The sequence below is a fragment of the Urocampus carinirostris genome, chromosome 7, assembly GCF_059441175.1.
Source record: "Urocampus carinirostris isolate Australia breed hairy pipefish chromosome 7, RoL_Ucar_1.0, whole genome shotgun sequence".
In the NCBI taxonomy this organism is placed as follows: Eukaryota; Metazoa; Chordata; class Actinopteri; order Syngnathiformes; family Syngnathidae; genus Urocampus; species Urocampus carinirostris.
In genome coordinates, this window is record NC_142355.1 from 23,907,365 (window position 1) to 23,933,197 (window position 25,833).

General features: G+C 36.5%; 1 protein-coding gene across 8 annotated transcripts; it reads left to right on the top strand.

Moving 5' to 3' along the window:
* Nucleotides 1–1,050: 1,050 nt before the first annotated feature.
* On the top strand, nt 1,051–24,341 carry tpm1 (tropomyosin 1 (alpha)). Of its 8 annotated transcripts, none has more exons than XM_088340230.1 (10): nt 1,051–1,367; nt 2,085–2,210; nt 8,804–8,937; nt 9,018–9,135; nt 10,531–10,601; nt 13,440–13,515; nt 14,913–14,975; nt 15,052–15,121; nt 17,068–17,146; nt 19,949–20,563. In XM_088340230.1, the coding sequence occupies exons 1-10, from the start codon at nt 1,254–1,256 to the stop codon at nt 19,950–19,952; spliced, it is 855 nt and encodes a 284-aa protein (XP_088196356.1). In that variant the 5' UTR covers nt 1,051–1,253; the 3' UTR covers nt 19,953–20,563. The 8 variants fall into 8 exon arrangements, with proteins under 8 accessions (XP_088196356.1, XP_088196357.1, XP_088196352.1 ...); XM_088340227.1 differs by lacking the exon at nt 2,085–2,210 and adding an exon at nt 1,809–1,934 and having other exon boundaries at nt 1,062–1,367; XM_088340231.1 differs by lacking the exon at nt 19,949–20,563 and having other exon boundaries at nt 17,068–17,150.
* The last annotated feature ends 1,492 nt before the right edge of the window (nt 24,342–25,833 follow it).

A 25,833-nucleotide genomic window follows, 5' to 3' on the forward strand; every position in this document is an offset into this window, starting at 1 on the left:
CTAGCAATGCTAATTCCAGGTGTAGAAGAAGGTACTTTTAGTGTGAACAAAACAGGCCTACTCCAAATTTTGGAATGAAAGAGTTTTCCCCCAGTGATTTAGGACCTAAGATCAGTATTGCCACAAATTGCGCTGCGATGGGCAGACGTACTTGCTGGGGCCCCTGCCTGTCAATGCTGAAATCTGGCTCATCTCTGAAGAGCGTGAGGACGCTTTACACCAACAACAACGGCGACCAGATGACGAAGGTACTGTATCTCAGAAATTACAGGAGGCTTCAGGTAACCATGGAACTAATACTATCAGTTTCAGTTTCAGTGTGTACTTGCCCAAGACACACCACAGAAAGTGGTTCCCTGACGACCCAGGTGGTCAAAGAATCCGTGAACCGTGATATAAAAAGAAATAAAATTGATTATTGTTTGCTGGTCGAAGTATGTCAATTTATAACATGTAGTCAACAAGGAGGATTTCCTGTCTATAATCAGGTGAAAATCCTCCTTGTCTCTCGGGACAAATGTACCAAGGTTGAGCTTGTCCATTAAATAGAGGCTGCAGCCACCCACCCAAACCAAACACTTACACATGCACACACTGACTGTGTATTTTAAAAAGCCTGCCGCAGCTGCTCGTGGTCCAAAAGTCCGAGTGGGGAATGATCCGAATGCAGAACGGCATCACTGTGCCGTGGAATGGTATTCTCAGAAAGTAGAAGCTGCAATCTGAATATCAAGTAAAAAACACAAGGGCGACAGAAACGGAAGCCTGGAGGTTCATTAAGTAGCGCCCTGAGATTCTCTGATTAAAAATAAAATAAAATGAAAGAAAAACAGGGATCAATTTATAAAACAGAAAGTTTGTTTCTGGGCAAAAAAACACAACAACAACAAAAAAACAATCACAATCATGACATGTGCTGCATCATCGTCCTCCCCCGTCTTTTTGACGTTATCATCAGGAAGTCCTTTCCTCCCCCCATCCCATATAAAGCTTAGATCACCAAACGTTCACCAGATGACAAATCAGCTCAGAGACCCTCGCAAGACGGTTCTCCCGCCCCCTCCCAAAAAAGTATTGGATGTCTCCAGGAATCCACAGGCCCCCCCTCTTCTAAGTACATATTTGCCCGGGTGCAGCGAGGCAGAGCCCGCACTCCAGCTCCACGTCCACTGAGCCACACACGGCCCCTCTCTCGCGTCTCGCTGACTTTATTTTCTCGTTCCCTTTTGACGGACCCTCGGTGATAAGCAGCCATGGACGCCATCAAGAAGAAGATGCAGATGCTCAAGCTCGACAAGGAAAATGCCTTGGACAGAGCTGAGCAGGCCGAGTCAGATAAGAAGGCGGCGGAGGACCGCAGCAAGCAGGTTGGACCGGCCATTCACTCATTTTTTTGACAGAGAAATGGATAGAGTTATTAAGCGATGGATAGACTGAGCTAACGATGGATTTATGGATAGTCCTATCCATATAGCTCTATTTAATGATCTATGGATAGAGGCATCCATAGATCCATCCATAGATCCATTGATAGATCGAGCTATTGATAGAACCTTTCATAGATCCATCCATGGATCCATTCGTATATACATCCATAGATCAATCTCGCTGTTGATCTAGATCAATTTAGCGCCATACGTAGATCAGTCCTTAGATCCATCCATAGATCCATCTTGATATGGATCTAGATGGATCTATGGATGGATCTATGGATGGATCTATGGATGACTCTATGGATTGATCTATGAATGGATAGACAAACTTTGGTTTCCCTGTTTAACCTGCTTGTTTCTAATGTGCATGTGAAGTTAGAGGACGAAATAAGAGAATTGGAAAAGAAAATGCGCGTAACTGAGGATGAGCGAGATAAAGTGTTTGAGGAGTTCCAAACAGCCGAGGAGAAGCTGCTGGGTGCTGAGGAGGTCGCCACCAAGGTAGTCCTGGTCCTTAACCTTTCTCTTTTTCTTTCTCCTGTCCTGTTCTGTCCTGTCCTGTCCTTTTTCTGTCATGTATCTGTGTACAACTCCCCTGGTCAACAACCCTCGCCCCCCCAAAAAAAAAAAAAATGTTGAAATGGGCCTCAGCTTGAGGATGACTTGCTAGGCCTGCAGAAGAAGCTGAAGGGAACTGAAGATGAGCTGGACAAGTACTCCGAGGCTCTTAAAGACGCCCAGGAGAAACTTGAGTTGGCCGAGAAGAAAGCTACCGATGTAAGTAAAGGCGAGGGATCCACCAGGGCAGCACCTTGAGTCCCTTTCACATTTTCCTTTTTCTTTTATCACTGCATGTCTTCAAAAGTGAACGTTTATTTTCTTAAACCCTGTCTTGGAAAATATTTATTTTATAACCTGTAGCACTAAAAGGTCAAAATGATTGTCGTTAATTGCATTTCTAATGTAGGGCAGAAATCTATTCTACAACATTTCTCAAACTTTTGTATTTATGTAAAACTGGTGAACTATTTCTTCAGTCAAGCCACCCCCCAAAAAAAGAAATACTTAACCAAAGATCTCTGATCTTTTACACTGCAAAAAAAATCTGTCCCAAATTATTTTGTTCATTTTGATTAATTTAATCATTATTATTTTGTTTTTCTAATATATACATGTTTATTATTACGTTATGTGTGATATAGTTTTCTACTTAAATAAAACATCCGTTTTTAGAATATTATTTTATTACTTTATTGTTCTGTTATTTAAGTATTGTTTTCTTACTTTATTCTTAACTTAGTTCTTTAATTTATTCAATGTTTTTTAATTTTAAGAATAATATCATATTTGAAAAGTTCATGTGCAAAAATCTTATAAAATAGGACTGATACTTAAAATAGATACTTACTTATATTTGAATAATTATTTAAATACGAAAAATGACAATAATAATTTTGATCATTTTATTTTTGATTTTTTGATTTTAGGTATTATCTTTTATTTTTTATTAAGACACATTATGTTTAAAATCGCATTAGATAAATTGATAACTAAAACAAGTGTTTAGTTTTACCTATCAATTAAATGTGAAAAATGGTTTCTTTATTGTTTCATTAAGTATTTTTCTCATTTGATTATATTTTTGATTTTGTATTGTTGAGTAATAGTCTTGTTTTTAATTACTGGTATTTTTTACTTTTTTTCAGTAAAACAATAATAAAAGCAGTTTTTTATTTTGTGTGGAAAAGAATTCAAATTATAATAAGAATAATGAATTAAAAAATGAATTTAAAAAATCCTCTAAATGAGAAAAAATATCTGTGGGAAAATGTTTTTGAAAAAAGAAAACATTTTAAAATTATAATAAAAATGATTAAATTAAATTTTAAAAAATCATTAAAATGAACAAATAAAATAGCATGTGGGACTTTTTGATTCCCTTTTTACTTGATTTCTTTTTTGCAGTGCAGAAGGAAGCAACCTGCCGTGATTTCGCTAGAATCTAACGATTTAAGATATATTTTATGATCTCAAACACACCATGCATTGCTTTCAAGTAGTCAAAAGTACTCGTACCCACATTTGAGAACCCCAGTTTTACAAGCTGCTCAATCATTTGCAAGTCAGCCCAAAGAAAGTCACACTCAAGCGCCTTTTGACATCCACACCGCATCTATTTTAAATACGGACACACGAGAGCAGTCCTATTACGTTAATCCTTGTCGTCTGATACTTGGCTACCCCTATCAGGGATTTTTTTTTTTTCCAAAGTGAAAATCAAGTCAGTCTTCCCACGAGCGAAGGAAGCAGCCGTGGGGATATATATAGCCCACTTCTTTATATGGTCAACATTGAGCTACGGGCCGCTCGCTTTAACGAAAGGGGGAGAGGAAAAAAACACAATTCCTAAGAAAGTGCCAGCTGCAACATTTGGCCAAATATAGCCGGAGGTGGAAAGTATGTTGATCGAAAGAAAAGACTGATATCTTGCAGGATAAATAGTGGAAGTTTTGATTGTTGGACAAAATTGTATGGCAGCCGTGAGAGCTCAGGTGCAAAGGTCGTGACCCATTCGAAACACAAAATTGTTTCAAATGAGGGTTTTCTATAACATTTTTTACAGTAAAATATAAAGATCTCTAGCTGGGATCAAAACTGATCATCACGCTTATTTGTATGAAGATAGTGCCGGACCGAGTTGGCTTGCAAAAAGAAAAAAACACAAAAAAACTGTAATGATATTCAAATTCCTTGGTTTATTTATCTATTTTTATTGGCATTTTTCTGAGGATGAATTTCGTCCAAAAAATTAAAATCTAATAGATTTTTTTATGTGAAAAACAAAAAAATCACAACCGTAAAGCAAATTAAATGTCTTTGTTTTTGTTTATTTTTACTGTATTTGTATTTATTTCTATATTTAGATATTTAGGTTTTGGCAGTGGTTGATTTTCCAAAAAGGAGTTCAGGGATTCACCTCATATCCAATTTTCCGCGAAAACCGTATTTTATTATTGACGATGATATTTTGTCACTGCACTATCTATTGATTTTTTTTAAGGATAAAAATGATCAAGAAAAAAAATTGAACGTGGCTTTGCAAATCCATATTTGCAAGGGTGTGTCCACTGTAGTGAAAAAAATAATAATTATACACTGATATTTTTCATATATTAATGTCTGCCGTTCACAATTGTATTTTTCAAATTAACTAAATAAATGTTGCCACAGTGAGCAAAATAATAAAAAACGTCAATATATTTGTCAATTCACTTGAGTAACTTTTTAAAGGTCGTTACTTTTGGCTGTTTTTTTTAGTAACTGACGAATGTGTTTGGTTTGAAAATAAGTGTTGTGTTTTTTTAAAAAGAGTCTTTTTCGCTGAGTTATCATAAGAACAATATTTTTGGTGTCTTAATATCGTTTACCAACGATGAGTGTAATGTATAAAGTTGACCAACAGAGGCCGCTAAAAGATAGGCAGTCAGTCGTTTCGTTTTTTCGTTCATGCTCAATGAAAGGTCGCTCATGTGTCATCAAAAAATATTATTTTGTATCTTATTAATTTTATTTTTCACGCGAGGTTGCTTTGACTGTTATTTGGGGTTTACAAAATAAGATAATATTCTAAAAAGAACAGGACAATACCACGCGCTGATTGCACTCCTGCGCTCATGTCGTCTTGGTAATGACGTAACGCTTGATGCGCGGTGCGATACTACAAGAATGATATTAGGCCAAGATCGAACACGACAATACAGATCCAGTACTCCATAGATATCACAAAACCGAATTATAGAATGAAAATGCATTTTCTGCTTAATCTTTATTATCTGAACGTATGTTGTGCCTTGTTTCCTTAGTTTAGCCATCGGTTCCCCATACAATTGTAACAAATATTGGCAAGTAAAAAAGTGTAATCTCCTTTTTAGGATTACTATTTCCTTCCATGATAGTATACCTGCTCCCCCACATGAAACATAAAGTACAGGTTTCCATGGTTACCAGTAGCAGTAGGAGCCTCCTATTCTGACTCAAATACAGCACCTTCATCATCTGGTCGCCGTTGTTTTTTGGTGCAGATCGTCATCCCTCTCTTCAGAGATGAGCCGGATCTTGGCATACTAGATTTCTAAATCACTGGGGGAAAACTATTTCAATACGTACTACTATTACAAAAATTCTACATAAGTACTACTACAGAGATAATACATAAAGTCTACTAAAGAAATACAAAGAACATCCAACAACATATGTACAATATTACAAAAAAACACTACTATGGAAATACTACAGAAATACTACAGTAATACAACAAATAAATTACTAAACTATCAAATGTATTGCTCAAAACAGGTATTTAATATATGCTTTTACCCTAATTGTGAGTGTTTCACAACCGTTTTGATGAAAGTAATCTATTTAAAATGATATTTTTAGTAGACTCTCCAAATGAGGCGAGAAGACATTAATGGATTTTGAACCAGGAGAAAAGCTCTCACATAGGAAAAATTCTATCCCTTCCCAAAGCCCTCCTCCTAGCCCCCTCTTTTTAGTAAACTGATCAGTCCTACAGGGTGTGGATATCAAAGATCAGCAACGGGATTGGTTGACAGTGAAAATGACGCAATAGTCAAAACAACAAACAACAGTGCGTCTAAATAAGGTCTGCGGACCCTTGACCACAGTTTTCAAACCTTAAAGTTTGCCCATCCTTGAACTTAAGAGAAGCAGACACCCAGCTCTCGATCTCGTTTAGCAGCGTGGTACCATTAACAAGGCGGGGCTTGATATCTCCGCTATCGACATCTCTATCGATCCATCGACTCTGAGTCAGCCAACCCGCTTTAATGCGCGCGCGCGTTTGACGTGTCCGTGCTAGACTGGTGAAGAATGGCAGGATCCACGTCCGTGGAAGCTGTCAAAAGAAAAATTCGAAGCTTACAAGAAAAGGCCGACTTTGCAGAAGAACAAGCTCAAAGATTGCACCAAGAGTTGCACGAGCAGCGAAAAGCCCGAGAGGAAGTAAGATATAAAGGTGGTGGGGGGGTTCCGTGTCGGGTCCACGCGGGATGCTGTAAATTGTGATTTAAGGATCCACTCGTGAACGTTTCTATCGTGTTCGTTAGAGAATGTCGCGCGAGAAGGAAGCTAATTTAGAATCGTGAATGTTCGCTGCTGGCGTCTGCCGTGCCCGTGCCCAGGCGCAGGGTAGGCACAAGAGCAGGTTGATTTCTTTTCCACCTTGAATTAGAAAGAGAGTAAATCCTTGGACGGTCAAAGGCTTAAAAGTGTCTGAGGGCAGAGCAGGCTCAGTCCAATTGAGCTTTATCTTCTTTTGTCTGTTGACTTGTTCTCAGATTAGCAGATCGACGTGGACTTGACTGACTTCCGTGTACTGATTCACTTGAAGTTTTCCATTGAATGAAACGAGGACATTTTCAAACTGCATTCCTGTTAACCTGAGCCACTTGTTCTCCTTATTATCGATTGCAATTACACCTTTTCTTTTTTTTCCACACATATTAACCGCTAGGTAGCATGGCGGTAGGGTGGTTAGCGCGCAGCCCCACGATTCGGAGGGTTCTCCCGCTGCAGTTTGCATGTTCTCCCCATGCCTGTGTGGCACTCTGGGTTCCTCCCACATTCCAAAAACCATGAATGTCAGGTTAATTGGCAGGTCCAAGTTGTCCCAAGGTTTGAATGAGTGTGTAAATGGTTTTCTATCCCTGTGTGCCCTGCGATTGGCAACCAGTTCAGGGTGTCCTCTGCCCATTGCCTGAAGAAAGCTGGGATGGGCTCCAGCATTTCCCGCAACCCTACTGAGGATTAACAGCTCAGAAAATAGATGGATATTACCTGCTCACGAAATAGTACAGCATATTTAATAACTTATTTTGTTGGATAACGCTGTTTAGAATTGCACTGCAAAATTACATTTTAAACAATAAAGATCTTGCACATACTTTGCTGATTTTAATTAGTCGCTCAGGTGGTAGAGCAGAGGTTCGATTCCCAGCTCCTCTGTGTTGAATGTCAAAGTGTCCTTGTGCAAGACACCAAACCCGTAATACCCGCGTTAAGTAAGTAGGCACCTTGCATAGCTGACGCTGCTAGCGGTGTGTGTGTGTGTGTGAATGGGTAGGTGTGAAATACATTGTGAAGTACTTTGGGATGTCTTCAGTGATTTGAAAAGCGCTTTTAAAATGCTTTCAATTTACCATTTATTTAAAAAAATATAACAGTTATTTCATCATCTTAGTTATTTCCCCACTTGCAGTAAATTCTGTGTTGCCATTTATAGAAGCAGTATATATATATATTTTTTGTCGTACATTTTTTTCTACCGCGTACATAATTTGAACTGATCAAAAAGATAAAAACATAGGATACATACATAACTCGCTTTCTACCTAAAAGAAAATACTTAAAAACAGCATTTTATAAAAAAATACATTTTATCCCGTAAAATCACTTTTATTTACTCTATACTGCGATATCTGACTTAATCGACTGCAGCCCCTTTGTTCTTCCGTTTTTGGGCGTCAGGCAAAAACTTTCCTTTAAACCAATGGTTCTCAAACAGCTCAAACAGGGCTCAGTCAATCGGAGGCACTTTCCCTTTTTTTTTTTTTTTTTTTTTTTTTTAAACTTTCCAAAGAATCAAATGCAGTTGCACCTTCTACTACACTAGGGAGCACTGGAACTTTCATCGGCCTTCTCTTGTTTACATTTAACCTCCATATAGTGCATTTACCACAGAATATAAGTATTGAGCAGACCCTCACGTGAGCTCATGAAAAAATAATTCACCCGAATGAGGAGACAGACCTCTTGAGGGGGACGTGAGCGGATTTCTTCTTCCGAGGGGGCACGTGACAGAAAATAATAGAGAAGCACTGCTTCAAACAAATGTCTGCTGGGTTGGTTTTAATATTTAGTTTAAAACGGATTAAAACCTTAATCGAAAAAAATGATATTAGATTTTGGGGCTCAATGTGGAGATTTTAAACAGAAATGCTCAGAACTAAAGGGGATATATTCAAGAGTCACATGTAAGAAGTCAAGGCTCTGTGTACTCATTTGCACCGGACCATTTTATACCATCTCATTTTAAACTCTGTGGCATTCTTCAAATTGTGTGCCTTTTGTTGTAGAAAACGATGCACAAGGAATACACATTGGTCTATGTCACAAAGCAGAAGTTTCTACAGAACTCTTTTCTCAACTGGTTGCACAAGCCAACTGCTTAAATAATCATGCAACTAGTTGGTTGGGCTGACTTGTAAGAGCAGTGTGGGATTTAACATGGTGTTAGGGTGAAACCTCCAATAAAATCCCCAAACTGACTTCCTGTCCCCTTCTTTTAGGCTGAGAGCGATGTGGCCTCCCTCAACAGACGCATCCAGCTGGTCGAGGAGGAGTTGGACCGTGCTCAGGAGCGTTTGGCCACCGCGCTGACCAAGCTGGAGGAAGCCGAGAAGGCGGCTGACGAGAGCGAGAGGTGCGTTCAAGTGCAGAGTGGAAGGATTGTTCCGAAGCAAAACAGCATCGCCTCAACCTACTTTTGTTCTGTCCCCAAAGAGGCATGAAGGTCATTGAGAACAGGGCCATGAAGGACGAGGAGAAGATGGAGATCCAGGAGATCCAGCTCAAAGAGGCCAAACACATCGCTGAGGAGGCTGACCGCAAATATGAAGAGGCATGTTTCTCACACCTTTATAAATGGATACTGCAAAATGATTAATCAGTGTTTTTAAGTTTCCCCTATTTGGTGCACTGTAAATGCATTTTTCATAGATTTATTTCAATACTTATATAATTATATCACATCTCTACTTCCACAAATGCAGATTAATCAAAAAATGTATTATATTTTCTTTCTTTTTTCTTGGACAGCATTTTAGTTTCAAGTTAATATCAGAGGTTCAGTCTATTTGAAGTTTATATAATTTAGCATTACTATTAGACTACATATGCAGGGGACAAGCTATACAGTTGTAGTTTACTCTTACGAGACAGTAGTTGGGGATTGTTTTTAATTTATCTTGTCTTTGACAAATAGTCCATGCACTGTATTAAAGATTATGAAAACTGGTTAAGAAAAGGGGAAAATAAGTAAAATGGTTGTTGCCTTGGAAGATGCAATGTAAATATATTTTTCAGTTAATTTAGAGTTATTATTTTATCTCAACGTCACAGTACAACCATATAAAGAAGGAAGCTTAAAAGTCTAAACGGAAGTTTGCTTTTATCAGACCACTTAAGGATACTTAAACAATATACTGTATTATAATATTTAAGGAACTTTAAAATATCTTTAATATATTTGGCTAATACTTCATTCACAGCAAAAGAATGTATAATTTTCATATTTCATTGGAGATCATTTTATTTTAAAACAATTTTTTCATATAACTAAGTTTTATTTAGTTAATAAATTAAATACGAAGTTTAAGTAAGTGCTATTGTTCTATAGAGAGATCATTTTGCTTCTTGTAAATCTTGTTTTTATTTGTATTTTTCTTAAATTACTATAATTCCCCACACTGTGTGAAGCCTGGCTAAAACAGAGGAAATTTAGTAAAATGTAGAGAAAAAAAAAGAGAATTATCTGCCAGAATAAGAGCTTTTTGCTATGTATGTAAAAAACTATTAGATCTAATAGGGAAAAACTAATGTAAAACATTTATTGTGCAATACAAATGGACAAATGTACTTAATATTATTAAATAGTTTTTATTAGACGAATAAATTAATAAAGTGAAAAAAATCCAAATATAAAAAGTTTTTTTTTGTAATGCACCAATCCCCTGGTTTATCACTGTGATTACCTTCCAAAAGAACCAATGATGAGCAAAGTCTATTAAGTCAAAACGTTATTTCATTTATTTATTACAAATAATTACTGTACCGTCACGTCATAAGAGGCTGTTTAGCCAATCAGAATGCAGAACACGATTCACCACGCAAAGCCGTAAAGTCACGAGGGATTACTGTGCTTCCAACAGTCTTGGTTATACAAGTTCTTGCAATTTTAGGTAAAATGTAAAAGACAATGTTTCATTCATAACACTTTGTTGTTCTCCACCCTAAGGTCGCCCGTAAACTCGTCATCATTGAGAGCGACCTGGAGCGCACAGAAGAGCGTGCTGAGCTTTCGGAAAGGTACATTTCACAAAACCTGCAACGCTCACAACATTTCATGCTGGCAGTTCCCCCCAAAAAGAAAACGGCCCTTCGATGCAAATAGGGTTTGCTTTAACATTGAGCCCTGTGTTCTCACTGTGTGTGCCGCCAATTTGCATTTGCACCCACCGCGATCTCGTACGGCCGCTGCTTATAAATCGACGTTTCCTCGCAGCAACTGGCGGAGGATGGAAGTTGAACAAAGAGCTGCAGAGCAAAGCATGAAATCACTTAACTGCTCACTCAGACAGGTACTCTAAGACAGACTAACATAATTTTTTTTTCCCATAAGACACGTCTCATGCTTTCATTCGGCAAAAAAAGAGAGAAAAAAACAAAAACACCTGCTTTGCTTGCTGTGCTCGCGCCTTCCTTTTCATGATCGTTTACATTTTTGTCTCCCCTGAAAACGAAATTGATCCTTGAAAGTGACTCCATTTGGAGTTCAGGTGAATCCAGAATTCAATTTATCTTCTCATTCAACAGAGATGAGGTCATTAAAAACAAGTAAAATTAAAACGAAACAAAGGTGTAACAGATGAAAATGTGTGATATTTTTTAATACTTAAAAAAAAATCACTTGAACTCCAAATTTGGCCACTAAATCATCTCAAACGCTTAACTGTGAACATTTTTTTTCTTTTTCCTCCAAGCAGAACAATATTTTCTAATACCGTTTTTCAGAAAAAGAGAAGCTGTGACTAATAACAGTGTCTCTTTTTAAATTAAACTTGATTGAGAATAATTATTAGTGGTTGAAAGTGTAAAAAACACAAATTTCTGTCCGACAGGATAAAGATACACTTGTGGAACATTGGAAAAGTGCCTTAGTTTAATACCACCTGCCTTGAGGAGGGAGCTGGAGAGTGTGGTGATCAAGATGTGCAGGGTTTTATTCCCTTTTTCCTGTAGTTTTCTTAAATTATATACATTTTTATTTTGTGTGTGATGCATTATCACAGGACTGTCTGAATTCTAAACCTGCGTTTTAGTCTCGTATGTATGTTTTTAATACATTTTTACTATTCATTTTGTTAAGTTTTTAAACTTTAGTAGACACAGAAAATAAGGCGAGAAGACATCAATGGATTTTGAACAAGCTCTTCAAGCCCCTTCTTCATAAATCCTCAAGGTTACAAAAAAACAGATCAGCCCTAAATCCTCAAGGTTACAAAAAACAGATCAGCCCTAAAGGATGTGGAAATCAATGAACAGCAACATGATTGGCCAAAATGCAATCGTAAACAACAAACAACAGAATAAACAACTGAAACTTCCTTTTGTATTTTTCCAAAAGTAACAAATGTATTGAATTTAATTTTGAATGGCATCACTTTATAAATGAATTGTTTTATGTGTATGTATGTGTATATATGTGTATATATGTACAGTGTATATATATATATATATATATATATATATATACACACACACACACACAAGTGCTTAATGCATTAACATAAGATTGATTGAATTTTATTCTTGCATGTTTTTAAATATTTTAAATCAAATTTTAATAACATCACTTTAGTGGGTGATTCATAAACACACGACCGAATAAATTCTAAACTTGCATTTTTTAAAAAACATATCAATGCTTTTTCAAAAATTACATTTTGATTTTTAACAAAATACATTTACTAATTAACCTGTTTTTGTAAATTCAATGTATTTAGTGTCTAGATAAATGTGGTGCTTCAAGAAGTGCTGTCCATAATCTTTTCGTTATATGTATGCTTTGAAAAAAATCATTATTTTTATTTGTAATTATTTTTAACAACTTCCCTTTGAATCAACCTGTTTTAGAAAGCACAATGTAATTAGTGTCGAGATAAATTTGGTGCTTCAGGAAGTGTCAAGTCATGTTTATTTGTATAGCTCTTAATCACAAGGAGTCTCAAAGGGCTGCACAGACCACAGATTATTGCAGACCATAGACTAATATTACACCATCCCCTGATCTAAAACCTACATGAGGGCAAGGAAAAACTCAAAAATCTCAACATGAGGAAAATGAGCAAACTTTGAGAAGGGACCACACATGAGGTAATTCCCCTTTCCAGGATAACCAGGCTTCAATGGATTGCTGTCCGTATTCTCACAGAATTATTTTTTTTTTTTAATGAGATTTATTTCTTTTTAAGTCTCATCTGGCGTAGTTTCGCCTAAAAGGCAGACCGATATTGCATGTTGATTAACATCAGAAATATCAAAATCTTATTTAGTACCAAAAATAACATGAAATATTTTTTTCTGAGTCCATCCATTCAGTCCCAATACTTATTTTTAAAAGTATGAGGTATAGGGTACAAAAATAGCTGGTAGAAGACTTAAGAGGGAAAAAATGTGATTAAAACTGAAAAAAAAAAAAAAAAAATTCCCCAAAATGGTCCACACTGGCTTTAACTTCTTTGTATTATGTGGATAGTAGCATGAAAAAAAATTGAGAAAGTAAAGTGGTCGGCCGAGTCAGCCCTGTGTGGCAATGTAAACATATACACAAAAAATGCCCTATACAAACTTGTCCTTTGTCTGAACTGCTTGGTGGAAGTGTGCTTGACATTGTCAGGACTGTGCCAGTCATCCATGTTATGAAACTACATTGACTGCCAATCTAATCCTCCACATCCCTGCTCTCTTTAATAGACTCTGGCTTCCTTACTCATGTAATCCCGGGAGTTCTTTATTGATCTTCTTTCTTCTCTCTCTCCCGCCCCTACTCTGCTCTTTTGCTTTCTTCCCCTCCACCTGTTCCTCTTGTGGTTCTATTCTATCATCCGTCCATCCCTCTCTTGCGCCTGTGTCAAACCAAACCAGCAAATGCAATGAGCTGGAGGAAGAGTTGAAAACTGTGACCAACAACTTGAAGTCACTGGAGGCCCAGGCTGAGAAGGTAAGCGGCCCGTTTGGACCGACTGCATGCTGGCAAAGCCAATCCAGGAAAAGCTAAGGAACTGGATATTTGTATTCTATCCGGATGCTTTCTGTAGTCATATATTCTTTTTTCCTTGACTATAAGGCGCAACCACCAGGCCACTAGGGACATGGACGCCTGTACTCGTTTGCAAATCATCAAATGCAACAGGAATTGAACCCAGATTATGACGTGAAGTGCACCACATTTTTATCCCCTAGACCACTAGGGATACAGACTACATTAAAACGCATTTGGTCTTATTTCGATATCACACCATTTAGATTACAGAGAATGGTTTCACTTTTTCTCAGCTCAAACTAAGCACTTTAGGTGACAAACATTTTAAATACGTGCGGCCATGCGTTTGTATATTTTAGGATTACCAAATTACTTCCCATAATGCCCTTACCGTCATTTAGCTAAGAATCCCGTGTGCTATGTAATGGTTTCGAGACGGCTCTATTACAGACCGGTTTTAAGTCCGACATAATTCTCGCGGCCCGGACCATTAATATAATCAATAATTTGGTCCTGTATGTGTAGTCTTTATTTCTAGTGGTCTAAGGGAGGCTTGTCAGAAGTCCGGCCTGGGAAGTTACGGCCCATCATAAAATGAATGATATTTGGCACGCCAGCACTATTGACCGCGGTATAAAATTAATTTGTACAACAAATAAAAAAATCCCCATTTGACCAGATGATGGCCAAAACGACTGCATCTGCCTATTTTGCCAAGAGAATGTGGCTGATTTTAGAGAATATGATATCGAGGCATGGCGGACAAAACATTCTGACTATGACAAGCTAACTGGAAACGCTGTAAAAAGGTGAAGCAACTACAAGCTGTTTTAACGGTACAGCAGCGCATTTTCACGAGACCCTGCAAGTCAAATGAAAAGGCTACAAAGGTGGGCTATGAAGTCAAGACGCTGATCGCCAAGCACTGCAAACATTTAAGAGGGTACATTTATTAAGGAATGTCTGGCGGAATAGTCAGCCCTCGCACATTTTGCGCTCACCAAATCTGGCCGGCTTTCTGAAAAATTTGGACACCCCTGGTGTAAGGGTTAAACATTGGTGCACTCCGCTCAGCAATTTGAGTAAGATGCTCGTTGCATCCAATGTTATGCAATTGTATACAATAGTGATCAGTGTTCGTTCTGACTGATTGATCAGTGCACTTTTCTTTATTGTGTAACTCTAGCCTTTACTGTGATTTATATTATACACGTCTAGTTCAGTTCTTCTTATACATGAAAAATATATCACAAGAGTATATTCTGGTCGGTGCGCCTTTTAGTGCGGAAAAAACGGTACTTTGTTTGACCGATCTTCTTTGTAACGTTTTCTGACTCCTTGTTTTCGACCCACAGTACTCACAGAAGGAAGACAAATACGAGGAGGAGATCAAGATCCTCACCGACAAGCTGAAGGAGGCGAGTTTGTCGGCGTTTTCAGTGTTTGGGAGGTGGCGTCACTATTGTTGCTCACTATTTGGTTTCTGCTACTCAGGCTGAGACCCGTGCCGAGTTCGCCGAGAGATCTGTCGCCAAGCTTGAGAAGACCATCGATGACCTGGAGGGTACGTTTTGTTTTTATTATCAGTAAACATTCCCACATTTTATACAATCCAAAAACACATGTTTCTCAATATTTGATGAGGTCATAATTAGGAATAAGGTGCAAATCAATTTCATTTATTGGTATTGTGTCATTTTTTTAAGGCGTCGCTACTCGTGTGGTAGCTGATGATAATATTGTGTTAGGATGTGCATTTTTCTTCAAAGATATCAGGCACTTTTTTGCAGGGAGAAGGGAATTTGAAGTACCAGTATGTGTATTTGGTATTGCTATCATTGACTGCTCAAAGTTTGGATATCGGTCAAAACAAAAGTGCCATCAAACATGTCACATTATGGCTATATAGTTTTGTTTGAATGGAGACCTGCGTACGTATAAATATATTTCAATGACTAAAGAAGAATTACTCTTAATATTTAATATTCTATCATAATCTTTGTACATCAAGGTGCAGCAAAATGGAACTAACATTGCAAAAAAAGGACCAAAAATCAAGCCTACCACGTCCTGTTGATTTTAAAATGAATAAATTAAAACGTGAACCTCATCAAATTGGCAGATAAATTGTGAACTAAACAACTCAAATACTAAAACATACATGGGAATATAATGGCTACTCTTAGAACTTTTTACACCAAATCTAGCAATTATCATGTCGATTTAGCTATTAATCATACTAATACAACATTCAAATAACACATTTCTATCTGTTTTTACTCAAACTGTGAGAAAAGTGAACTTAAATGTAATTCTGTTACAGGTTTGGTTTGTAACACTTTTGAAATTGGCCCAAAATATTTAGAATGTAACCAGTATTACCAATTCAAAAATGTCAAAAAGTTGAAAAGAGTAAGAGCCAATATTAGCAATTGCCGTTCATGCAAAAAGTTGCTGTTGTTGGCTGAAATTTGAAACTTTTGTTATTTATCAAAATAATGGCTTATGTCGTAACTAATTTGTTGTCATTTTTTGCACAAATACCTGCTTTTGTAAACCTATCAATGTTTGTTTTTCTCAACTTGTTTATATTCACTCCGTGAATAGTATTTTGGATGAATAGAAAATCAAACAAACCTCAAAAAACTATAAAGACGCTGCCCTACTTACGAACAAGATCCGGATGATCATTCGTAAGTTGAATTTGTTCGTAAGTTGCTTCAGTGCTATATTTTGAATGTTTAAGGTTTATATAAGTATGTTTAAGGCTTGTATAAGTAACCTGTATTGTTTTGTACTAAAAAAAAAATAATCATTTCATAAAATAATATACTGTATGAAGACAAATGAAGTTGAGTTTAACTTACTTTTGAAAGATGCGCTTCAAGATGTAGGCGAATTTCTCCTCTGTGGTAAAAAGTGGCCGAAAAAAAGCGATTCAACCATTTTCTCAACCGCATCAAGCTTTCCTATTCCACTTTCAATTCAAATGAAACTGCTCCCTTGTTCTTTAGACTTTACACCAACCAATAAAACAATAAAAATGTCAAAGTTCCTAGCGTGCTGGAGGTAGTATTAACAAAGTATAGACAGTATAGAATTTTTACACACAAACTAGGAAGAGGAAGCAGATTTTTTTTCTTCCGCGTTGATGATGGGTGACTTCTCACAGCGCCACACGCCGGTAGCGGCGGAAAGAAGCACTGCAGTAATGTTCTGTAGTCGGAAAAAGGTGCACACAGTACAAAATCTAACTTACTGTAAAGTTAAAAAAAAAAAAAGTAGGGGAAAATATACAGTGACTGAATGACAAAATTCACAAAACAACTTTTTGGTGCATAGCACAAAAGACTTGCTTGTTCTTTCTCTTTCATTCCGGGTCTCTTTTTTTGCTGTAACCGTTGTCCTCTTCCCTCCTTTTTCTGTTTCATTCCCTCCACTCCGAATGGCCTTCGCCATCTTTTCACAACTTTTTCCCTCGGCCGCTCCTGTCACTGCGCCCATCAATAGATGAGTTGTATTCCCAGAAACTGAAGTACAAGGGCATCAGCGAGGAGCTGGACCACGCCCTCAACGACATGACTTCCATGTAAATGTTCACCCTGCCGTGCATTCCGTCTTTTAGACTTGCTAGTATTGCGAGGACTGGGCCGTTAGTGGAATTTTTAATCGATTTAATTTTAGTTAAATAAATATTTTACAAATACATGAATTATTACTTAAAAAAGAATTACATACATTCAAACACAATCATGCTTCGTTTAAGAAACATTGCCAGTGCTAATGGTACCAGTTAATGTACAGAGCAAATGCACATTAGCGGAAACGCTTTTCCTTTTAATTATACTCACACGCCAAAGATGTATCTGAATCTATTTTAAGAATTAATTTCTACAAGACCATCTGAATAATTACGTTTGTGTATTTAAAGCTCCAATGTGAATATTTGACCACTAGCTGGCACTGTGTTGTCCGATAAGAGCCAACTCCAAAGATACACAGCACAATGTGGTGGCAGGATGCCAGACAAACATGGCGCCGACCTTAGTGGGAATTTCGCAGTGTAAAAGAAATACAAAGTTCTCGACCTAAGATTTTTTATATATATATATATATATATATATATATATAAATGATCAATTGTATTATAGTTCAATTATTTTTGTCTGGTAATCAAATCATAGATTTGTATTGGCCTAAAGTGTTTTTCCCATTAGAAGGCACTAAATATTGCATACAGAAACGCTACCAGCCCTAATCCTAGCCGTCAAGGTACAGGCTAAGAAAAAAATTGGCATTAGCGGGAAAGCTTTTCCTTTAATTGACATATTCACACACAAAATATGTTTTTGATATGACTTCAATAATTATTTTACAAAATAATGTATCACTTTCAAAATAATTACTTTGGTGTAAACAGGCTACATTTAGGAAACTTAACTTAATTAATTTAAACACAAATTGGCTTTGTTTAAGAAACCTTGCCAGCGCTAATGCTATCATTCAAATTACAGACTTAGATTGATTAGCATTAGCAGCAAAGCTTCCTTCAAATACCTAATACTTGAATATTATCACTGAAATTATACATATAAACTCAAAGAAACAAACTATAATTGAAATATAATTGAAAAAAGTATTATGAAGCTCCAGTGCAACTTTCCTCTACTCCTAATGTGTGTACTGACTTGTGTGATCGGGACCACACTGCCCTCAAGAGACCAAAGCATTCATAGCAGGAACAGACAACAATTAGTTTCTAATGCTTTTATTTATTATCTAAATTTAATCCAAATGTATTTATTTTTAAAGTAGAATTATCATAGTTAAATGCATATTTTAATCATTACTTTTAATTAAAAGATTTTGTATTCCACAATTGCCCAGCCCTACAAAATAGCTTGTAGCAATCTCCTCAGGATGCTTCATTGTTATGCTCGATATTTTTCTCAGGTCTTCTTAAGCAATGTCTCCTATGTTTGAGAGAGTCTTAAGTGTAAAATCCGAGTCTCCTCTTTCACCTAATTGTGTGGCAGTTGTATTAATAAGCTGTGTTTGTAAAGAGGACTGGAGTAAGGAAATGCATGTCAAATGAAGCTGCATGGACCGGTTTAGTTTCATTTTTACCCGTCGGTACTCTTTTGTTTTTTTTTCTGTGTGTGTTTTTTATTTCTCAGTACGCATGCCAATCAAACGAGGGTTTTAGTCACTTTGGCCTCGAGCTGTACCTATTTAAATAATGGTTTGCTAATAGTACGTATTTTCCACACTATTAAGCACACCCCCCCAAAAAATAGTCTTTTTTTTTTTTATGTAGTTTTCAGATATAAGGGGCACTTGACTATAAGGTACAGGGAATTAAAACTAAGGTAACTGCTAGGATTGCATGAAAATAAATAAATGCATTGAAATTAACCCTCCTTTTTTGTTAGTTATCAGGTAAAATGCCTTATGTTAGTGGGTCAACAGCAACTTCAGTCATAAATCAGGTTCAAAATACACTTAAAAAAAAAACAATAATACATCATCCAATTATTTTCATCTTTGTTACCTTATAAGGCGTCCTTCTATATTGTTTTTTTTCTGTTTTTGTTGTGGGTCTCTGGGCCTTTTCCCTACCAGTGTACCCCTAAATTTCAATTTAGAAAATGTTCAAATGACTCTCAAAATAAGTATATAAATAAATAAAAGGTTCTGTTTTCTGACTATTACTTAGAGTGCTATAACATATACGATATTTTTCAGACGTTAACACAAGAAGTGGGTTGAAACGATTCATTTTATATGACATAAATGTTATGACATCTGGTTTCACTACCTTAATTCATTTTAGCTACAAACTAAAACATGTTGACCACAAGAGGGCACTCAACGACTACTCTATATGTTTCTCAAAGGCAGAACAGTCAATGTATGCGTGATGATTTAACAACAAACAAAATTTCCTCCGAAACATTATCATCAATAAAGATATTCATTCGTTCAATTTAATTCTTACGGACAATTCTTCAGCATAGCAACATCAAAATAAGCATTGGCAACAAGCATTTAAAAGATGGCATCTTAGCTGTGTTCAAAGTTCTGTGCTTTTTTTTTTTGTTTCCTTTTTTTTTAGCAACAAACAATTAAAATGTTAACCACAACAGTTACGATATGCGGTATTACTGAATTGTAACTGAATTTCAAATTTTATCCACTGTATTTTCCAGTACATAAGGCACACTTTTAAATTTCTGGCTATTTTAGGGTTTTTAGGTCTTCCTTTAAGTCTTAAAGATACGGTAATCCTCCGCTTGTGTTTTTTTTACCATTTTATTTGCATGTGGCTTGGCTGTTTTTGTCACCCCTGCCCAGATTTTATTCACTATACTTCTTTTCTCCTTCCTCACAGATAAATTGTTTACATCTCATCAAAGATGCCTCTTTCCTCTCCTCCGTCAGAGTGAAACCTGTCGGCTCTCTCCAGCCTTCCCTTCATCTTCCTTTTCCCCTCCATCTTTTCTCGCGTTTGTTCTCATCCTCATGTCAGAGTTCATCCCATCTCTTGTACAGAATCCTAAAATCGTTCTGCGTTGTGTAAAAAAGAATAAACCTCATCCCTTCCACGTGCGCTGTATCTCTTTACTCTGTCCTTCCTACCTATTTATTTCCAGTCTGACCCTTGACGTTCTGTCTTTTCCTGCAATCATCTCAACACTTGTTCCTTTTTTTTTTTTGCATTTATTGATTTGTCCGCGTCGAGGGTGGCACTCAGAAACGTCAAATAAAACCTGAGCCAGTTTAGTTTCTCGCGCCGCGGTGGATCGCGACAGGCAATCTTGCTCTGGTATTTTTGAGGACATGAGGATCAGGATAGGGTTGTCTTGAGGAAGATTTTTGGTTATGTAGAGAGACAATGGACAACATATTGAAGGGTGAAGCTTTGTGCACGTCTCTGTTGTAGTTTTATGACGTTTGGGTGATGTATGTTGCGCAGCATTTCAATAAATGTGTAATCTCAATGCAATTGAGTGTTTTGATGAGTATCCTGAGATTAGTGCTGAACTGGTGATTCTGCAAGTCAAGTCATGTTTATTTGTGACACCCTTAATCACAAGGAGTCTCCAAGGGCTGCACAGACCACAGATTATTGCAAACCAGACTATTATTTCACCATCTCCTGATCTAAAACTTACATGAGGGCAAGGAAAGACTCAAAAAATGAAAATGAAGAAACCTTGAGAATGGACCGCATATGAGGTAATCCCCCTTCCAGGATGACCAGGCTGCAATCGATATTGTAATAACAATTAATACACAGATATCTTTAACAGGAAATATAAGTCATTCATAAGCTATAGAATAGAAGTGTGTTTTAAGCCTTGAATTAAACCGTTCCACTGAGGTTGCAGCGCAACAACGGTGCAATGAAACCAACATGAAGCAATTATGGTGAGGGTTGCTGGAATCAAATCTGTTTTGGTTCCTTTATACCAGGGGTGGAAAACTATTTGGAGTCGCGGGTCACTTTGAGTTAAAAAAATTGAGTTATCCAATTTATAATTTATGAATAAATATACATGACACCATCTACATGTTCTCATCTCATTAGCCGTACCGCTTATCCTCATTAGGGTCGCGGGGCCATCTACATGTTAAATTTCTCTATTTGTTTTTAAATAGATTTGTTTCATCAGCAAAATATTATTAGGCCTGTTTTTAGCTTTACATTTTATATATATTTTTTTTAATTACTTTAGCTAATTTTTTTAGTATTTTGTAGCACCCCTGCCTTCGGATCTCCTAATTTCTTTAGTGTTTTTGTAGCATTACGGTAGATTTATTTTTGCAATATTGTATTTGTTATATTTCCACAGTAAAAGTTTTGTAGATTTTCTGTAGGGTTTTTCTTTTCTTTTTTCTTTTTTTAAATTTAGTAGAATTTCTTTTGCAGTATATGTGTTTTTGTAGTATTACTGTAATTGTATTATTTTACTAATTCTGTTTTAATGTTTCCATTCTGTAGTTTTTGTAGCATTTCAATTGTAATGTTTTTGTAGTAATATTTTTGTATCATAGTATTACCGTAGTGGTATTTTTGTATATTTCCATAGTAATATTTGTGTTGTATTTCTTTTGTGCTTTTGTAGTTGTAATTCTGTAATGTTTCTGTTGTGGAACTTTTGTTTGAGTATTACTGTGGTAGTATTTTTGTATTTCCATAGTATTTTTTTTTCTTTTCAGAATAAAAGCAAAGTAAATTGCTAGCTCCCAGTTTAAATTTGATATTTAGTTTTTTAGTATTTTTGTCGTATTCCTGTCGTAGTATTTTTCTTGTAGACATACAAAAAGGACAATGGAGACCAAGTTGCCCGGCAAAATATTTTACTTTAATTTCTATTATCTATATTTTCATTATATTTTGACCATTTTTGTTTGGCGGGCTAGATGTGCAGGAGTTTGACCACGTATGCATTATACACATAATACCAACTATACAAAAAATTATATGAATTGAAAAAATTAAGTACATTCTGTAATTATAGTGTTTTAAAACAATCTAACTTAGAAAAAAAGAAGAGGGGTTTTTAGTTGAATTTACAGTTACGGTAAAATAATACCTGAAAAAGCTAGCAAAGAAAAACAGATGATAGTTTTTTAATAAAATGACCATATATTGAGTAAACTAAAATATTATACTGTATTTTCCAAATTTAATTGTGATAAAGGGAAAATGGAGAATACATTTCCTAACAATTTATTTTATTCCTAAATGAGTTATGACGAAATATTCTTAGCATTAAAACATTTTTGCGTCTCAAAAATGGCATTCCTGTAATTAATGCATAATGTAATTTTAGGCGGCCATTTTGACAATTAGTGTAGATTGGACCCGTGTCTCCTAATGCCCCCAATAAGCAGGTCAGCGCCTTGCATGGCTGCATGGCCGCTATTGGTGTGTGTGTGTGTGTGTGTGTGAAGCACATTGTAAAGCGCTTCGGGAGGTCTTCAGTGACTTGACAAGCGCTGTATAAATGCAGACCATTTACCATTAGTCAGCGCCAATCGTGGTTATTTATTTATTTAGTTAGATTTATGTTCCGACGATTGCAAATGGCAAAAATGGCCGCTCTCTGCGATGTTTGTAATTTTTGACGCTTAATTCGTATTCCTAAAACTGTATTTAAAACTGTCAATTTCATTTTTTTTTCTTAAAAATACTTATATGATCATTCAATATTTTGGGGAAACAGGGTTTTGTGTCAAGTGTCAACATGCTTTTAAAGGGGCTTACATTTACAAAAATGATATATATATTTTTTTATTTTTTTTTGAGAAAATATACACAAAACAGAAGATGTTTTCTTTGTGGGTAATACCAGGAGTGAACTGGAATTCATACAAAATTATTTTTCTCATGTTAAGCTTCACCATGATTGTTTACTTTCCGAAAGAGTTTGCACAATAACATTTTTTCTTCCCTCGTCAGTTTTATTACTTACTGTGCGACTGCGATGATTTACTAGAATCTCCCATGTCACTAATAAACTAGTTCGCCTTGGTAACAAAATGTTTACACATTAACAATTCAATAATGGTCCATATTGATGCAAGTGCTTTTAGTCAGTGTGCATGGTTTCAAATAAAACAATAATAAAGGCTTTGTTTTAACGTTTTTTCTAGTTTTTGCTTTTTGACTGCTGTGAAAAACAAGTTGAATGTGTAACCGGTTGATTATTAACACAGTCAAACTGGCTGACCGTCTCGTAATCATTGGAGTGTGACTAATACTTCCCTTTTCAATTTCCCAATAGAGAAACTTGCCCATGCTAAAGAAGAGAATCTCGACATGCACCAGATGTTGGACCAGACTCTAATGGAACTGAATAACTTGTGAAAGCACAGTCTAACCCTGACATGCACTGTTTGGCTTGTTGTACTTGCACCTTTGCTACCCTATAACCCTATACCTTGCCCAGGGTGCAACACAAACAGTCAGATGCTATTTTCTTGCACCATCCTGCCTTCAGTGGAACTCAACCAAGGAGCTAAGGGAAGTCAAACATAACCATTCCCTCCAAAGAAGCCCAAAGTCAGACGCCTGGTTGTTTTTGCAGCCAGTTACACTGTAACAATGTATTTTTCTTGGATGGAATTACAGATGACTTTGGTAACAAAGACTGTCTTTTTTTTGTTACATCTCCATAAAAAGTTACATTCTAGTCCACCCTAACCTTTGCACAAACAAGTGACGGACAAAGTGAAGAAATTTAGCACTTGAAGGGACAGTGTGTAATATTTAGTGCCTCCTAGTGGTACAAAAAAACTTTCATTTAGTAAAAAAAAGCACATTGATTTGAATACATGGGCTATCATACAAATGTTTATTTTTATTTAAAAAAAAAATCATAGGTCGAGAAATTTGTATTTCTTTTACACCGTGGAATCCCCACTTGGGTCGGCGCCATCTTTGTCTGACATCCTGTTGGCACGCTGTACCGTGTATCACTGGCCTTTGCTCATACAACACAGTGGTAAAATATCACACATTGGGGCTTAAGCGTCTCAATACAATGTTTTTTTTAATTCGTTGCACTCCTTGTCAAATTTCAGTATATAAACTGGTGCTAATTTATTTGGATTTAAGCTGTATTGATATAAATGGCCAAAGTCATATTTTTTCATTTTGTCTGTGTCAGTTGTCTGGCTCTGCATTGTTTTAGAATATTTAATGTAAATGTTTCAAATGTTCATCATATTTGAAATATTTCAAAATCTGAAATGAATTAAAGCACGTTTTGAAAGTGTTGTTTGCATTTATTAATACTGAAGCCACTTTTTTAGGCCTTAGGGCACAAGAGTCTCAAAGGGCTGCAAAGACCACTACTCGAGTCTAAAATCTAACAGCTGAGAGGCCTAATTGAAAATTACTAGAAATAATTATACAGCGAAAAAAACTATTGGAGATCTACAAATCCAACACATGGCTATAGAAAGCTTCAAGAACCGTGTGAACATCCAAACGGAGAAGAATTTGACCAAAAAACTGAACTGCACGTCAGACAAAAAAAATCTGTCACCGTGCCACTCGTTGTAAAGTGGAGACAATGATTTAAAAGTTCTGTATACTGAGAACTAATATAAAACCCCTCACTGCTTATTTTTGGGGGACATAAATTTGAGTAAATATTAGCTTGAAGATGAAGTAGTTGTTGAGAATAACCCTGATTTTAGCTGACTTCCAATGGCTCCCTGTCAGTTTAACATGAAATTTCAAAGTTTTGTTGGTAACATGAAAAAAAATTGTCCCTCTTATCGTTCTGATTTAATTGCAACCTATGCTCCTGCTCGAAGACTTAGCTCTGAAAATGTTGGTCAACTAGTGATTGCAAGAGCCAGGAAGAAATCCACAGGTTCCAGACCATTCTCCGTAAGAACCCCGTTGCTGTGGAATTCTCTGCTCTCTGAAATATGACTTTCAACTTCAGTGAAAATCTATGGTTAAGACACACTTATATTCTATAGCTTACGAGTGAGGTTGAACCCATACTATTGTTTTGTCCTTAAGGGAGAAGTACGAGCCTGGGTGTTGCATGGTGCATGCATTACGAGCCATACTGGCACTTGGACCTGATGTACGCCATCATCAGGAAACAAAGTCAGCTTAAACAGATAATTGAAATTGTGTTCATCTCAGCCCTCAGAGTCTAGAAGATACAAAAATAAAACACTATGCCAGGGCAAAAAAAAGGAATCACTTGGCTTTAAACCAGACAAACGGAGCTTTTCAGCACGGCTGGGGCGGAACGCCGTGTAGCTGCAAAGAAGCTGAGGGTGACTTGCAGCATCGATTAACATCTGTTATAACCTATATTTAATGTTGATGATGACAATGTATTGCTTGTTGATCCCCTGGCTTTTAACATCCATTTCAGCCAAGTGATCCAGAAAGGGAGATTACCTCGTGTGTTGCCCCCTCTCAAGTTGTTTTCGCCCCATCTTCTTCATACTGAGGTTTTTGAGTTTTACTTGCCCTCGAGTAGGTTTCAGATAAGAGGGTGTTGTAATCGTGGTCTGTGTAGCCTTTTGAGACTTTTTGTGATTAGGTCTATACAAATCAACATGACTAGAAACAACATAGTAATAACAAAAGTTATTCTAGTAATGCATATCTAAAGCTTTTTGAGCTAATCAGTAACAAAAAAGAAGCTCTCATCTTCAGAAAGTTTGGCGACCCCCGCGCTGTTATAGTCGGAGCCAAATTTGCTTGGCTGTGAGACTGAGTCCGCTGTTTGA